At 43.8% G+C, this 18,167-nt stretch overlaps 1 protein-coding gene across 18 annotated transcripts in view; it reads right to left on the bottom strand.

The window, feature by feature from the left end:
• Positions 1 to 18,167, bottom strand: part of Erc2 (ELKS/RAB6-interacting/CAST family member 2) — an 883,982-nt gene that overhangs the window by 839,279 nt on the left and 26,536 nt on the right. For all 18 annotated transcript variants that reach the window (XR_004389747.1, XM_032918652.1, XM_032918651.1 and 15 more), the window contains one exon: positions 12,138 to 12,935. Coding sequence is in view for 17 of the 18 variants with exons in the window: in XM_032918652.1 (XP_032774543.1) it covers positions 12,138 to 12,794 (657 nt within the window). In the remaining variant the exon portion in view is untranslated. The remainder of the gene's footprint in view (positions 1 to 12,137; positions 12,936 to 18,167) is intronic.

The raw sequence follows: 18,167 nt of genomic DNA, 5'->3' as shown, positions 1-18,167 counted from the left end.
TGATGCCCAGACCAACTTCCTTCCCAGTCATCATCATCATCATCATCTGCGACTTGGATGTCTGTTCAAGCTAGAGTGACGCTAAATAATATTACACGAACTTTTCCCTCTATCCAATTACACTGAAATCCTATAAAAATGTATACACCAAGTAGGCACGCTTACTACGTTTTCTTTACAATGAGGAAACAACTTCAAATTACGCTGACCAAAGTCCCATAACTGAGGATGGAAGGCAGGCAATCTAGCCCTAAAGATGCCATGTCCAATCGCCATCAAAGACAAGCAGAAGGGGAAGAAGCAGGCCCTGCTAACACCACACTGCCAGTTCCGCTCACAGATGTCTTTGAACACTGAGTGCATCCAATGTGAAAGGAAATGCTGCAATTGACAGAATCCCTATGTAAGGACCATGGAGAGGCGCCATTTTACTGTATGCAGTGAGGGTAGGGAACACCTAGAGAGAAATCATTGTGATGTGTTCAGGAATGGCACGCAGGTTCTGACGCTCACTCAAGTTCATCAGAAGTTCTGAATGAAACATACACAGGACATGACCCCACGGGCTCTTCACGTCAGTTCACATCCGTCCTAAGATTTCCCCCTGTATGCCAGCTCTAGCCTGTCTACACTACAGACAGCTCTTGCTTTGAGCACTCTTTAGAGTGGGTCAGCCTGGGCTCAGCTCCAGCTCTACCATTTATTATCTGTGACTCTGGGTGAATTCCCTCCCCCTCCAAGCCTCACCTCAATCGCATTAAGACCTGGGGCTAACAGTGCCTCCTCCATGAAACCATCACAGAGGTTAAAAGCCAAATATGAAACCTTGGCACAGTATTTAGCACACAATAGCTCCTGTTAATTACCGCCCTCCATTTCATGTAAATATGGGTGATTCATGACCAGCTAAAAGTAATCTTTTCCTTTCTTATTTAGCAAGCAAGCACAGGACAGCCTAAAGGCACACTGAAAGGTTCATTACTTCTAATACTTCAGGTGCTTGTCTGAAAAATACAAGTGCCCAGACCTTTTCCTGCCCCAGGGTCACACCATCCCTTTCTAGAAGCTCCCCAGGAGCCGAATATTGGGTGCACATCGTGTCCATTCTCCTGACCTCTGGCTAGGCTTCTGCAGAAGAGGGAGAAAGATCACACCTATATTAGCAAGTCTTCTAATAAACAAATGTAGCAAGAAGTTTCCTTCTCTGAACTAAACTGAGTCCCTGGTAAAGACTGAAGTAGTCAATTGTTCATCTCAAACTAGATACTCAAACTGCTGTGTTTCCTACTCTGTCTACACAGAAAAGGGAACTGGTTTCTACTGCCAGTCATGAAATGGTACAGAGGTGGAAAGGACTTCTGAAACTTCAGCAGAGCTTTCTTATAACTAGAAACACTAGATCACTAGAAATAACTCTTACTTGATAAGCCACCAGAATCATCCTTGGTTGCCCAGCCCAAATGTCTACGGCATAAATGAATTTAGCACTAGATTTGACCTGCAATTACCCAAAGGAAGGAAGGAGGGAAGGAAGGAAGGAAGGAAGGAAGGAAGGAAGGAAGGAAGGAAGGAAGGAAGGAAGGAAACAAGCAAAACTGTCTGAGGTAAACTGGAACCCAGAATATAAACATAATGAAACAAATGTCCTTAGTAAGAACATTTAATACGTTTCACGATGACACTCAGTACTCTTTAAATCCTTTCAAGTAACGTATTCTTAAAAATACACTAAAGTTCTCCCCCTCCAGTACACTTTACCTGAATGCCTTTAATGAATGCATATAGTCCCTCAACACAGTTTCACCTCACATAAATCCTCTCACCAAAGTCCTTCCTAAGGTTCCTGACCCCCCTACACACACACACACACACACACACACACACACACACACACACGATGAAGACATTGTTAGATGCTCTTAAAGTTTAGAAATAAGAAAGTGAAATATACATAGTTCAGATTACACACGTTTTCCCCCCTAGGGAAAATTATGTTTTCATTGGCCCCTCAAAAAGTGCATGACTTCCCAACGGCAGAAAGCACAGAGTTTTAAATTTTTAAGAAGGCCATTTTTATTCGATATTTTCTGTCTTTCTAAGTGTGGGAGGTTTCTAAATCTGACCCTCATGTGCACTGTCTAGCTCTCCATCACAGACGCATTCTCACTGCAACTGGTGTCAGGGTTCTTGGAGGGGGCACTAGCCCCATGTGGCTCTTTCTCAAAAGTTCTTCCAAAGAACACATCAGTGGATTTTAACATTCTTATTCTGATAATATGCACTCAGGAGCATCATCTTGAGATAGTTTTTAGAACTCAAGCTGTTACAACCTTAAAATAGAAAACAGTAAATTTTAACATACCTACTTCTAAAAGTTTCTAGATCTGATCTAGCAAAAGAATGCGTTTGGTGTCTCTTGCTGGCCCTGCCTTCTCTCCCACACATCCCACCACTGTTCATTCTTCAATCATGTCTCCTCTGTCTGTCTGTCCTTCCTTCCTTCCTTCCTTCTTTCCTTCCTCATTGATAATATCACCCTCCTCCAATTTGGACCAGACACCAATGTTTTCAGACATTTGCAAATGTCTTCTGGGGGCCTCGTCAAAACTTTTGACCCCCCTCCCTTCCATCTGGTGGGAGGTCTACATCATAACAATAAACTTAAAATGGTTGATCAATGAATGTTGAAGAAGAAATCAAACCAGTCAGGTCATTCCCAGTCAAATAAGCCAAGGGGAGATGAAATGAGAACTTGCTGCTTTGGTCTTTCAGCTTCTTCCTCTCCTAGTAAATGACAAAGCATGGCTGATTCAGGTCTCTTCCAATGATGCAGAGATGGTCCTCAATGCTATTGATAATCTGATAATCCCCTGGTTTCTTCTCCCACAGAGACAAAGAAAACAAATGGCCCCATTCTCTGATCTTTTACCAAGAATTCTGTTTGCTGGGTTCTCTCCCAAACATCCCAACTCTTCCCCTGAAAGCCTTCTGTCTGTCACTTCCTTCCTTCCTTCCTTCCTTCCTTCCTTCCTTCCTTCCTTCCTCCCTTCCTCATTGATAATATCAACAACCCCCTTCTTCCCATCAGCTCTAGAAATGCTGTTGCTCCATCAAATTCAAAGCCTTTGCCTTTAAAGCAGATTTATCCCAAATGTGTGTGTGGGGGGGGGAAAGGGAGAGGGAGAGGGAGGAGGGGGAGGAGGGAGGGAGGAGAGGGAGAGGGAGAGAGATTTATAACTTTCTATATTCCTGCAAAGTCAAACTATTTATTGAGTCCACCTGGTAGTGGTGGGAATTTACACACAGATGCCAACAGACCCAAAAAACATCACAGAGCTCCACCTGAAACTAGTTATAGAAATTGAAATTGAACTCTGGCCAAAAGGGAACCCACTCCATCTGTGTTGGCCAATAAAATCACCCTGTTGCTTTTCCCCTGTCAATGTAGACATGGTTCTCAAAATCCTCTGAGAACATTGTCCATGGGAAGTGTTATTAGACCAGTGTTTTGAGAATGCTCACTATTCCCAACCCTCTATCCTACCTTCCCCTCTCTATGTGTGGTTTCAATAAGAACCTTTTGCCAAGCAGGACTGAAAGAATCGACGTATTCAATCAGTCCGATATGTTTTCTTTGTTTGCACTTGCACTACAGAGATCCCATTACCCAACTAACATGATCCAGAGAGAAAAAGAGAGTCAGGAATCATTTAGCTCTGCTAAGGTCCACCATACAAATTTTCTTGCCCTTATATGAACCAAATCTTTCCAGAGAAAACCTGGGAATAAAAGCCAGTGATCTATTCATGTGGTACACATGCCTGACTCTAGGGCTGACAGCTAGAGAGTACTGAGGCAGAAAACAGCTGACATCTGTGACGAAGATGCAGCGTTCACATTCTCTTACAGTCTAACAATCGCACCCCGCTTTGGCACTGCGCCATCTCATCGATCTCCTGAGCCAAAGAAATTCTCACCTATCTATAGAAGACATTAAGACTGCATTTCCGTCTAAGCAGATCATCACCTAAGGTTGGATAAAAGATCCCCCCACCAGCTTTCCAGAAAACAGGAGGGAGCGGGGAGAAAGAAACTAAGTGGCTTCAAGATAGATGAGAAATAAAAAACGTTGCCTTTGTAAGTTCTGGCATTCTGTGCTGTATGTGGTGTTAAACTATATTATCCAGTGCTAAACCCATGTGCCTGTGTAACTTTGGGGAAAACACACACAGATATAAATGCCTCAAATGAAAATAGAGTAAACATCCTTACACGAGAGGCTGCATGTTATTGAGTAGAATACCCAGTCAACAGTGACTTACTCAGTCGGGCTCTACTGTTCTTGACTCACGAGAAATCTGAAGGCAGGCCATATGGTGGGCCTATTTCTCAGCATTTTCCTTGGTCTTTATTCCATGAGCGAAAGATGGTGTCACATCGGTGCTCATGACAAGAAATGAAGAATTGCATTCTGGTCACAGCTACAGTGATGGTGGTGGTTTGGGGGTATTACAGCAATAGCAACTTCATAAGGCATTTAGTTTTAAGATATAAAGTTTCCGGTCAAGGAAGATTGGGAAATTGCTAGGTTAAACCTTTTTTAAGTACTATTTAATATCAAGAGCCTGAGCATTACATATCATGATATATTGTATTCCTTGGTTGGGATCATCCTAAGTACCACAAACCCAGCATGCACTTTCATTCTCTCTCAAGTCTAAAGGCTGAGATAGAAGTGTCAGTCCGGCTGCTTCCTTCTGAGGGCTTCCGGGAAAGACATGTTCTAAGACTCTTGCCTTTTCTTGACTACGAGGTCACTCTCTCACTGTGTATGTTAATATCTTCTCCCCATGCATGTCTATATCTGTGTACAAATTTACCTTCTGATAAAGACAACAGTCAAGCTGGACTGGGGCCCATGCTAAAGACTTCATTTTGAGTTGATTACCTATAGCAAGGTCTTTTCTCCAAATGAGGTCACACAGGGGTTAGGAATCCAGCCTACCTTTAAGGAGGGAGACAAAATTCAACCTAGAACATATTCATCATGAATTTCTATGACAATGTTTCTAGTATGTGTATCTAAAATTTACTTGGCCAGAAAATTCTCTTTGGAAAAATAGCATTCTCCTGGACGCACTGTAAATCCTGTCTGAATGGATTCAGATTGCTACCAGTAGAAAGAAGGGAGCCCTGAAGAAGGTACAGAGGTAAAACAAATCTATTGCAGTAGTGAATGTATCCGATTTAGCATAGTTTCTGATTCTATAACAAAACACCAGAGACTGAGTATAAGGTAAAAAACAAAAAAACAAAAAACAAAAAAAACAAACAAACAAACTAGGTTTATTTAGCCCACGGTTCTCAAGATCAAAACGGATAGTGATAGCAACTTCTTGGCTCCTAGACAGTGGTCCATTGCAGCTAGCATCACCCGGCAAAAGCATGTGCCAGAGTCACGAATGAGCACATGCGGAAAAGATCAAAAGACTGAGGTGGTCTTGTTGTAAACAGTCTGCTCTCACAGTAACTACTGCAGTCCAATTACTGCAGAGCCAACCGCTCCTGTGAGACCAAATCCAGTCTCTAGAGACCTAACCCTGTCCTTGAGAAAGACAAGAATCCATTCATGGGACCGGAGACCCCTGTGGCCCACTTACCTGTCAGAGGTCTCAGCACCTTCCAACACAGTTACATTACAAACCAAGCTTCCGGCACATTACCATTTAGGAGACAAACCATAGATAAACCATAGCAACATCTCTCCCATTCATAAATCTGAGAAGCCCCACACTTCTGAGCCAAGCCTTCACTGTACACTGTTGACAGTTAGGTTTCACTGCTATCAGACTGTCCCGATGCACCACTGCCTTGCTGACTTCTCATTAGGATAAATTCTCTCTTTATCACTCACTCCCAGCTGGTACAGCTCATCAAATCTCAAATGGGAATTTCAGAACTCGGTCAAATGCCTGCTGTTCAAAGGGACCCATAGTACCACAAATAAAATTAATAATAAAAATAACAATGATGATAATAATAATAATAATAATATAATATAGGAGAAGGGCAAGTGCATATAAAGCTGGTAGAATGCTTGGTTAGCATGCACAAAGCCATGGGTTTATTCCCCAGCACTCCATAACACTGCCTGAGGTAGTACATTCTTGTAACCCCAGCACTCCGAAGGTAAGGCAGAAGGATGAGAGGTTCACAGTCATCCTTATTTCCATGATGATTTCTGGGCTAGCCTGGGATATATATAAGACCCTTCCTCAAAAAAACAGAAAGAAAAGAGAAGAAAAAAGAAAGAGAGAGAGAGAGAAAGAGAGAGAGAGAGAGAGAGAGAGAGAGAGAGAGAGAAGAAAAGAAAGCAAGCTAACACAAATGTTACTTTCTCTCATCTTTTCCAATTCCGGGCTCCAAATAAGAATTAATAAGTGATATGTTGAATTTGGATCAAAAGTACTTATTAATATTGATTTAGAGTCTCCTCTTTTCTGTAGCGTTAAGTCAGAAATAGAAACGATCACATAACCATTGCTTAAAAGCTGTACCATTCCCCAGACAGGTTTACTTACACTTCTTGGGTTACAGTTCCCAATGACCTTGTCCCACTTCTTCTCAAGATGAGTAAATATTAAATCTAGTCCAGCCTCCTAGTGTGTGATGCTATTTATAATCATGTAGAGCCTTGGCCAGCTACACACAACCTAGGGAACGTCTAAAAATCGCTTTCCATATATCTAATTTGGAAAAGAGGTCATTAAAAGTACAAAGTTAATAGTTGTACAAAATTTTCAGGAATATAAAAAGCCAGTAACATCATCTGTGCACGAAATTGCAAGGTCTAAGTCCTTACAAAATTTCTACTTCTAGGTGCTTCAAGACAGGGTCTTGCTTTATTACTCAAGCTGGCCTTGAATGCAGATCCAAGCTATCTCTTCCTATCTCAGCCACCCTAGTCACTGGAAAAACTAGCTAGGTGTTGCAGTGCACGCCTGTAATTCAAGCACTCAGGAGGCAGAGGCAGGAAGATCGTTGCAAGTTCGAAGCCAATCTGGTCTAAATGCCAAGTCTCTGGCCATTTAGGGCTACATTGTCTCAAAGGAAGGAAAGAAGGAGGAGGGAGGAGGGAGGGAGGGAGGGAGGAGGGAGGGAGGGAGGGAGGGGGGGAGAATAGAAAAACCTATTAGTTTTTGTTTTTTAGAAATTGAGCCCCTTGGTTTTATAATAGCATCCAGCCCATACGCCCCACCACCCTACCAGCCCCTTCAGCACCCCCTAGCCCACCCCCATCAATATCTAGCATAAAAGACAGACCATGAAAGACAAACGGGTTGTCTCAAGTAACAACAGAACATTAATTAACGATAGTTTTGAAGATTTTATTTTTACGTTTACAAGTGTTTTGCCTGGATGTATGTTATGTACATGATGTGCGCACCTGGTGCTCAGGGGAGGCCAGAAGAGGTTGTTAGGTTCCCTGCGACTGTAGCTAAAGACAGTTCTCATGCGGTTGCTTGAGAACCAAACCCGGAGCAGCCAGTACTCTTAACCACTGAGCCACCTCTCCAGTCTCTCCAGTCTCTCCAGTCTCTCATCATCTACATTTTAAACTCGTCCTTCCCCAGATCAGTCCACTCCTCTGATGGTGAGAATATGAGCTGTGGATTTGGCCAACCCAAAGGATCGATTTCCCAGAATACAGGCACTCTGGCTTTTAGACATATAGCTAGTCATGTACTTATGCACTATGAGTTTAGCTAACACACATTAAGTTAGCCCTGCACCCATGTCTCTGGCTTACACATATTAAGGTAGACCTGCACACATGCACTCTGGCTTACACACATTAAGCTAGCCCTGCACACATGTACTCCAGGTTACACACATGACCCCAAACATCAGGACTTCAGCTCTCAGCAGCAGAGAATGGATTTATGCCCACTGTCTTAGGGTTTTACTGCTGTGAACAGACACCATGACCAAGGCAAGTCTTATAAAAGACAACATTTAATTGGGGCTGGCTTACAGGTTTAGAAGTTCAGTCCAGTGTCATCAAGGCAGGAACATAGAAGCAACCAGGCTGGTATGGTGCAGGAGGAACTAAGAGTTCTACACCTTCATCTGAAGGCTGCTAGCAGAACACTGACTTCCAAGCAGCTAGGGTGAGTGTTTTATAGCCCACACCCATAGTGACACACCTACTCCAACAGGACACTAATAGTGCCACTCCCTGGGCCAAGCATATACACCCATGTATCCAGGAACCTGATCATCAATATTTTGTGCCCAAAAAATCTGAGGCCACCTACCCACTGGCCCCAGAACTTTCTCTAATGATCAGAGAGGTCTCCTTAAATCCAGAGATGGAGTCAGTTCCATGGACAGAACTAAGAAGACATCAAAATCAATCTCCTCTATAAACTGCACCTGAGGGTATGTGCTGGTTGGAGGAAACGTTATAAAACCAGGAATGTCATAGAGGAGAGCACGCGAGTCTCTTCACCTCCCATCTATACTAGGTCTGCTTCCCATTTCTCTTCACGTAGCACAGTTCAAATTGTTTTAGATTCTGCATCCCTGGAAGAATGACATTTGCAGCTGCAGTCTCTAGTAGTTGTGCTTTAAAAACCACTGTCAAGTGGGTTTTAAAAAAAAACTCTTAAGAGTTTTATGTCCCTGTCTTTCATGTAGAAAAAGGTGTTATACTTTTTCTTTACCTATAAATGGAAGGTAGAGTTAAGTTAGAGTAAGTAGTGTTGATTTTGTTTAAGTAAATGCTCCCCCGAATGTTAAAGGCTTTGTCCCAAGGGTGATGCCGCCGGAAGATGATAGGGCCTTGTAAGGTCATTGGAGCCAGGTCCTTGAAGGGGATTGTGAAAGCCCAGCTGAGCAGTTTGCTCTCCTACACACTACACCACTGCCATCCACTGTGCCCATCAGAAGCTCAGATCAACAGCTCCGCTCAATCTGTGACTGAAGTTCTCAAAATATGAGTCAATAAACCCTTTCTCCTCCCATGTGAAGGAGAAATTAGAAACCACATCAAAACCACTTCTAGGGAAAATAAACTCTTAATTAAGAAAACTAAACCAAATTCTTAACCATTCAGTTGGAACTCGTCATTATGCCACCAAGCACGGCCGACACCTCTCAATCTGTGGGTTGTGACCCCTTTGGTAAACCCCTATCTCCAAACTATTCATATGACAATTCATGACAATAACACAATCACAGTTACGAAGGGTTGGGAGTCACCACGCCATGAGGAACTGTATTAAAGGGTGGGAGCATTAGGAAGGTTGGGAACCACCATATTATACTAACTATACTCTCAGCTCAGGGCTCCCCTTGGTACATAGCAACCACAAAGCTAGGAGCCCAACCAAACCAAGTCCATCTGCCACTTTCCAACTTAGGAGATCTTGGCAAATCCTCCATTCTCTCTACATTTACATCTATCTGTAAGGTAAGAAAACCTTTAGTCCTGTCCTCCAAAGGCTGACTCAAGCAACCAGATGGTGATGATGATGGTGGTGATGATGATGATGATGGTGATGATGATGATGATATATAACATTCTACTCATAACGCACGGCTCAATATATACCCCCAAGAGATGACCACTGGCTATGGTTACAGTAAAATGGGAACAGCAACCAATTGTTCCCTAAACTATTTCCTCTACCTTCACATTTCTCAATTATTTGTTTGTTTGCCCCTTTCGGTTTCTTTGACACCCATAACCAAGGCTGACCTTGAGCTTACTCCACGGCCAAGGGCAACTTTTAACTCTTGAACCTCCTGCCTCTACCCACCAAGTGCTAGGAACTGAAGCATTTGCCCCCATACCTGACCAGCCCCACTTTTATGAAAAACCTAAAACCCTACAGATGTAGTTACTAACCCATGCCTATGTCCTCTCTCTCTCAGATGAAAACCACACACACACACACACACACACACACACACTTCCTTCGGCTGTGTCAACCCTAGTCCAGAGAATTAAGGAGTCAATGTGTCGTCTTCAGGAATCTCTTGTCCTGGAATAGCAATTCTCAAAGCCAGGCACCCAGACTCAGAAAGTGTGGTGGCGTATACCTTTAATCCCAGAACTCAGGAATCAAACATGTGGATCTCTGAGTTCAAAGCCTCTGGTCCACATGGTGAATTCTAGGCCAGTGAAGGATACAAAGTGAGATGCTGGAAAGAAAAGAAAGAGAGTGGGGGAGGGAGGATCTAGGTGTTAAGCCTCTGAGATTCTAGGTCTCCTGACACTCCAGAGGAGCCTACCCTAGCCTGAGCAAGAGGGATGCATACACCTGTAAATATACTTCTAAGAGGGGGTAAAAGGGTTTCCACTAAAAAAACAAAAAAAGTTAATGTTTTATTCTTTACCTTGGAATAGCACAAGCGTTTTGAAATGCTTTTGACTAGAAACAAGAACAACAACAACAACAAAAAGAATGTCATAATTTACCTCATTGTATTTATTTTACTTTGTCTCATCCATATATTTTTGTGACTATCAAAGACATGTAACACAGTGACACTGTGACACGCTGTAATTTTCAAATAAATAAATTTACATGCACAGACATAAATCTGGTGACAGAGGAGGAGGATGAAAGTCATCTGAGAGCTAACAGAGCGGAGGCCACCCCTCAAGCTTCCTACCACTGCTGTCATCACTGCCGAACTGTTCTAGCTACTTACGAAGAGAGCTACAGAGAGGGCACAAACGAGACAGAACGGGGGGGAACGTTAGAGTAACAAGTTCAGCAAGAGTTCATGAGCAGGCAAATCAGAACGCAGCACAAACAGCGGTGGAGAACGTTAATTTGATTTAAGGGTAAAGAGCTTTCTGTTCCAAATGAAAACAATCCCATTCTCCACATCTGAGAAGCGATACAGGCCCTGCCAGTCAGAGATAAGGCGACTGCTCGTAACTCAAAGAAAGCCAATGAGAAGAGATCTTTGTCAAGAATGTGACCACAGGTGCTTAGCTCCAAAGCACTGTAGTCAGAGAATCCAATGGGAGGGTCAGCAGCTGACCCCCACAGAAAGGTAGAGTGTAACATAGGCCGACAGCAAGCTGTCAAAGAGTCATTCATTCAGACTGGGATTGGAAGAAACTGATTTAAGCATAGGTACATCTGATTCGACAGCACTCGTGAAACAATGCTGTGTGAGACAGGCCTCTTATCATTGAGGAAACGGAAAGTGGGCGCTGGCTGGGCTGAGAGGGACATGAGTGTTGGGGAAGCTAACAGTGGGGAGGAAGAGGAGAAGCAAACATGGCAAGTGAAACCATGTGCATGGAGCGAAGGACGGACGGAGCAGGTAGCTCAGACGTGGAAGAGGGTGGTACAAGGCAAGACTGGCCCAGGTCTTCCAGTAGAAGGTGCTGTAGGCTCAGTTAAGGGTGAATGTACCCTGCCTTCTGGTGACAGTGTGGATTAAGAAAGGAACAGGGGGCTGTAAGAAGAGGAAAGGCCATATTCAGCAAGACTCTGAGACGCTAATCTCACTAATTTTTCTATCATATAGATGATGGGTCAAAGATGAAGAAGGCACTTTGCACACAGTAGATTAATACTGAATGGATAAAGGCTATAGACCAAGTTAAGATGAGCTGGGTTTCCCTTGCACGGTCTGAAACCCATTCATTCAGGTCCTGTTTCACGCTGTTGAGTTTGCTCCTTAGAGAACTACTTGCTCTAAGAAACAACGCTGGTTCAACAGCAGGAAAAATAAACAGACAATAAAAATTCACCACTCAAGTTTTAATGTAAAGTGTTTACTCTTGCAGAGATTAGCATTTTCGTCTTCTATGCTGAGGGAGGAACATCTGAACTGCTGTTGCAAATGCTGAAAAAGAGAACAAAATTAACCACATACGAAAGTCGGCAATGAGGATGGATCTCCTCCCCAAGTCTGCAAGTAGGTGGAAAGGCTACCGGAACAAGGAAATCAATCGGTATGACATAGTACTTCCTGCGTTCTGCCGTGGCATCCACATGGAACATACTAAGTTTCCACCTTCTTTGTGGTACCCAACCTCCTTGGTACATACAGTAAATCTGGAGCCATCTGGAAAGCCTGAGAACACTGGGGCAGGTCAGACCTACCTGGTTTTCTTCGTGAGAAACCCTCATCTGCTCCTTGAGGACAGACATGCGAGCAGCCTCCTCTTTCCTCAAGACTCTCTCCTTCTTAAGTTCGGGACTCCAGAAAGTCTTGATGCTGTTCATGGAAGACCCCAGTTTGCTGTCCTTAATGTCAAGCTCCTTGCGAAGGAGGTCATTCTCTCTCTGCAGTTCTTTGAGCTGGGCTTGAAGATCCAACATCGTGCTGTCTCTTACCTGCCTCAACATGGAGGGCACCTGGTGGTGGTGGTGGTGGGATGAGCCACCCAGCCCTCCATGTTGATCCGTATATGAAAGGACATCTGTGTGGGAAAGTCCAGCGGAAGCAATGTTGGGACTACTCCCCATGGCTGTGACCCGGCCTCCATAAACAGCTCGATTTGTGGCCCTGCCTAGAGTCATGGTGCCCTTTGGGTAAGTTGTTGATGCCACCCCTTCATGGTCACTCAAGTACATGGGTCCAGACGTGGCATAGGCGGCATTAAGGGACTGGATGTTCTCCATAGACAGAGTCTTGCCTGTCCCTCCCCCTCCCCCACTGCTTGTTCTTCGGTGGCCCAAACGAGGAGACCTTGGCAAACGCGGTGATCTGGAAGGGCTGCCTTCCAGGTTGCCGATTGTTCTAGCACTCCCGTACATTTTTCTTCTGTGACGTGGTGCTACTGAAGGGAAGAAATGCTAGGCAGCGCGATGGCTTAGGCCGATGTTTCCTTCACTGACTGTAGATTTTCACCACATTCTTTGTAGAGTCTGTACCAGGAGATGGCTCCACTCAGAGATCTGCAAAATGATAAAAAAAAAAATTAAAAACAAACGTCTTTAGAATTCTAACTACAATTGCATTGCATCTTAAATATATATTAATAAAAGTAGTAAAATGCCCTCCTAGAAAACACAAGGTCCTCGGTTCAATTCCCAGCAAGGAAAAAAGCCCATCTAGATAGATATAGAATGAAAGGTATATAGAAATGAATAATAATAAGTGGGCGACAAAAGGGTAAATGATGGATGATAGACAGATCGATAAATGATAGTCAGTAGATGATAGATAGATAGATAGATAGATAGATAGATAGATAGATAGATAGATGATAGATAGATAAGAGGTGATAGATAGATGGTAGGTAGATAGATAGATAGATAGATAGATAGATAGATAGATAGATAGAAGGTAGATAGATAGATAGGAGGTAGATAGATGGCAGATAGATAGATAGATAGATAGATAGATAGATAGATAGATAGATAGATAAGAGGTGATAGATGGTAGATAGATAGATAGATAGATAGATAGATAGATAGATAGATAGATAGATAGATAGACTGACAGACTGACAGAGAGACAGATGGTAGATGAGACAGGCAGGCAAACAGATAGACAAATGGATTGGGGTTGGGGATTTAGCTCAGGGGTAGAGCGCTTGCCTAGCAAGCGCAAGGCCCTGGGTTCGGTCCCCAGCTCCGGAAAAAAAAAAAAAAAGAAAAGAAAAGACAAATGGATTAAACATTTAAAATAAATCTTCCCACCCTGCCCCCAAAGTCAAAAGCTATCAAAGGCAAATTCTTTCTTCCTTAAGAAAATTAAGTTCTCCTCTTGATATGTACTAAGTAGGGTTAGGAAACGCAAAATTTCACCACCTAGACAATAAAAATAAAGTAGCCCATATTTAAGGACACGGCCCTCAAATACAAATGCTTAACAAGGACTCTGAGAAACCACTGCCTCATTGAGTGACTAATATCTGCTGCGTGCTGTTCTCCTCCTGTGCCCTTTAAAAATCAGTCTCTCCTTTCCACTGCACCCATCACAACCTCCTAGACACTTCCCACAGTTCAGCACACATTGACACAGTATTCAGAGCCCATTGGCCATCTCAGAGCTAGAATCAAGAGGTGTTTCAACCAGCACGACAACCGTAGGTATGGCCAGATTCTCAAAGCTATTGCCAGGGGAAACAACAGTCCTTCCTGTCTCTTCCCTGCCATACATCTTCCAGGCTAGCTATACGTCTCTACACATGCTATCTATATTAGTTGCCCTTAATCTTCATATGAACCTCTCCCCATACATACAGAAATGGCATGGGGGAAGAGCACCGTCGATTAGAGCTCCTGGTCCCCTAGCTCCTAAAGAACAGTAAGAGAGGCTCCCTATTGCGGTAAGTCAGGTACCTCGGGACATGTTTTGTGTAGCCGAGGTCATAGAGTTGTAATTATTACTTCAATACTGGGACTCCAATGGTCTTAATGGCTGCCTCGTGGTCTCCCGCTCGCAGGAGATCTGTGTGCTTTGCTTCCCAGCAATAGGAGGACAGAGTCTGGAAAAGGGCAGACTGAGGCTCAAATCTCCACAGAGTCGAGAGTGCCTCAGGCAAACATTAAAAACTGTCCTGAGCTTTTCACTTTTCAACAGATAAAATAAATACCATCTAACTGATTATTCTCTGAACGAGATGCTATCTATAAAATACCTTATTGCTACCTGACCTAAAATAGTCAATAAAGAAATTTTTTTTAAAAAGAATAGATTGTTCTTGTTTAGTGTCTCAAACATTAAAAGCATTGACACATGCTAAGGGCACCTTTTATTTTCTTCTGCCTATCATTTCTTCTCCCATCTCTACACACTCTTTCTAGAACAGAGAACAGCTTCTGTCCCCTTAAACCGTTTCTGAATGCACCCTTGCAGTTCACAGGACTAGATGAGGCTGGTTCCCGCTACTCCATCCTGGATGGGATCCAGGTGAGAACATAACCCAAGTCTGTCCAATCACTTTACTCCATTCCAGGCATGAGAAGTAGTTCAAGGAACAGTACATGACTCTCGCTGGTCCAAAAAGACTCCATCCCGTGACTTTAAGGGGAGCGAATAGAAAAAAATTGAGATCATCTTCAGTCAGTTATTTGTTTTCAAGATGGAACTCTGAAAGTGATGGCTGAATGCTCGACCCCAGAAGGGGGCACCAGCATCTTGCCCTTCAAGGCTCTGGGAGCATCACAGAAGAAGAGGCAGAACGGACACAGAAGTGGCACACAACGCTGACTTCCAAGTACTCCTGAACGCACAGTGACTGGGATTGCCTGATAAATCTGTACAAGACTGGCCCTGTGCACATTCTGTAATGAAGTGGGAGAGAGCCTACTGGGGCCCCATCCCTCCTTAAAAGACAACACATAGTTTATGGTTAACGAGGAGGGTATTTTCTATCAGCGATGTAGCTACTGGTACAGTATACGTGCTCCTTTTAATACTCCCTTACCCATATTCATGGAAGCAACACTTAGTAAACTCAATGTTTCATTGCAAAAGAAGGCACGGGGGTGGGGTGAGATCACTCAGTGGGTAAGAAGGGCTTGCCCTGCAAACTTGAGACCTGAGTTTGAGCTCCAGAGTCCATAGGAGAGGGAGAGAGAACCAAGTCTCAAGAGAGTTGTCCTCTCATCTCTACAGGTGTGTCTTAGTACACACACACACACACACACACACACACACACACACACACACACACGAGTACACACAGTAGAAAGAGGACCAGTTGGGAGAAGACGGAGTCGCCATCAGTAGAAAATGGCAAGAAATGGTAGCGAGGGGCAAACACAGCTGAGATACATCAAATACACGTACGCAAATGTCATGATAAAACCCACTGTGTATAAATAATAAATGCTAATAAAAAGGAGGAAAAATAAATAAAAGATGGCTGTCTGAGAACTACCAGGAAGAGGGGGCCTCTGTGGGAGTGAAGCTAGAGCTTAGGGAAGCAGAGCTGTACTGGGAAGTTTGTGAAGCCAAGCAAGGAGCCGACCATCATTTGATATTCTGAATCCAGCTTTCACTGAAGCTCTACCTCGCCCCCAGGCCACTTTAGCTACATATGCCAGATAGACCAACAGCATTGATGGCTCCGAGTCTTGACCTCTTCCTCCCTTCCATTCTCCCTCCTTTCCTTCCTTGTTCTTTTTACAATTATTTCTTTACTTATGTATTATATGTGTGTGCACGTGTGTGAAGGTGAGAGGCCAACTTTTTGGGAATCGGTTCTCTCCTTCCACCATGTCAGTTCCCAGGGAGAACTCAGAATGGCAGCAAGTCCCTTTGCTCACTGAACCCTCTCGCTAGGGCATACCCCTCTGTTCATCTGTGTTCTTCACAATGTCCTCCTAACCTGACTCTGGGTTCAGTCCTGTGACTTGCTTAGGCTGAGGAAACGAAAATAAATGTGAGTGACAGAGAGGCTGTGGAGATAGCACCTGCCGCCTTCTCTCTCGCTCGTTCCCTTTGCCAAACCAAGAAGAGGGTGTTTTACCCAGACAAGAAAACCCACGGAACATAGCCAAGTGGTCCCTGCCTGCAGCCCACCAACCCCGAGCCACGAAAGCAGGCCCCGCCCAGATGAGTGGAGCTGCCTCCTCAGTGGCTGCCCACAGAACAACCAAGCCGAGAGGGGCGGAGCAGCGACCGCACTCCCTTGGAACTTCTTAGAATGTCACACAGGTTGTGTGGCTGGTTGTTCTGCAGCATTGTGGGAGAAATGCGTGACTGGTGCCTTCGCCCATACATTTCTTTATGGCTAAATTCTGTAGGGCCCCTTACACCCTAAGGAGTCTTCACGTGGAGAAATGTTTTCTGTAAATGTTTCCCATTCTATAAAGAGACAGTCTTTAAAAGAATTATAATTCCTTTGTGTCATAATATATATATATGTACGTAAAAATATGCTGTAGCTAAGGTTTTTGTATGAATAATCTCTTCTAAAAAGAGAGTATAAATTCACCAATAATAACTTAATTCTGTTATATAAATGCTTAATGACACAGACAAGACACTGGGACAGCATGAATATTTAATGAGACAGAAAGATGTTACATATTTGTAGTGGACCAGAACAGAGTACAAACCAGTGTGTGTGTGTGTGCATGTGCGTGTGCTGTGCGTGTGCGTGTGCGAGTGCAGGTGGGATTTGCTCCTCACACTTCAACAAATCACAGATATATGCACACACTAGCAAGGAGACTATGGAACTGATACCAGAATTGCCATTCTAAAAGGTATTCATTTTTTTCCCTTTCCTATCTGCACGATCTGAACATTTTTCATAATAAAGACATGGTTTTATAATAAGGATTTTTCTGGGTTTTTCACCTATAACTTCCACAGTTAAATTACTTTTCTGTTTTTACTATGCTTAGGATCTAAGGATTAGGGTCCTGGCTGGACCAACGTTAGAGCTGCACCTCCCTAGAAAGGACTCAGTAGGACTTGTCCTCCTGTGTTCTTCCACTAACTACATCTAGAGACAGAAACGACTCATTTCTCAAGCTAGGTTTGAGGGCTCTTACAAATAACACAAAACACGCACCTGTTCGAATTTAACCTCAGTGAGTCTGCAAGGCGGGCTGATCAGCTAAGGCTTTGGAGTCTTTCAGGAGCCGATTAAAAATGAATTTGTTCCTCTCAGAAATGCACGTGCGACATACATGGCACGTATCATGAAGAAACGCTCTCGTTTAAAAATCACGCATCTACAAACTGGGTAGACGGGTCCGCAAGTCAGAGCACTTGCTGTGCAGGCAGGGAGTTCAAACACCAGGCACCCACAGCAAACTCCAGGCAGGCCTGCGAGCGCCTGTAACTCCAGCCCTGTGGTGAGCACGGGAGGATCTCTGCGGCTTGCTGGCCACCAACCTAGCTGCAGGTTCGTGGGGAGACGCTGTCTCAAAGAGCTAAAGCAGAGAGTAACAGAGCAGGACACCTGACATCTCCGTCCACGTACACACTGTGCCCACATATAAGTACACACACACACCACACACATACACACCGTAGTCACACACGGAGTAAAATAATGATTGTGCCTCCTCATTTGAAAAGCAAACTATTCTGACACCGGCTCCCAGTTCCTCAGAGCCCTCTTTTATCCACCATTAGTATTAGATTTAATGCTAGTATAAGGAACGGAAGCTTTTCCGAAACAGTTAACAACGTACAAAGCCATTCCTATCACGAAGGGT

Source organism: Rattus rattus, chromosome 13 (genome assembly GCF_011064425.1).
Source record: "Rattus rattus isolate New Zealand chromosome 13, Rrattus_CSIRO_v1, whole genome shotgun sequence".
Classification (NCBI taxonomy): domain Eukaryota; kingdom Metazoa; phylum Chordata; class Mammalia; order Rodentia; family Muridae; genus Rattus; species Rattus rattus.
This window is presented reverse-complemented; position numbering and strand designations above follow the sequence as displayed.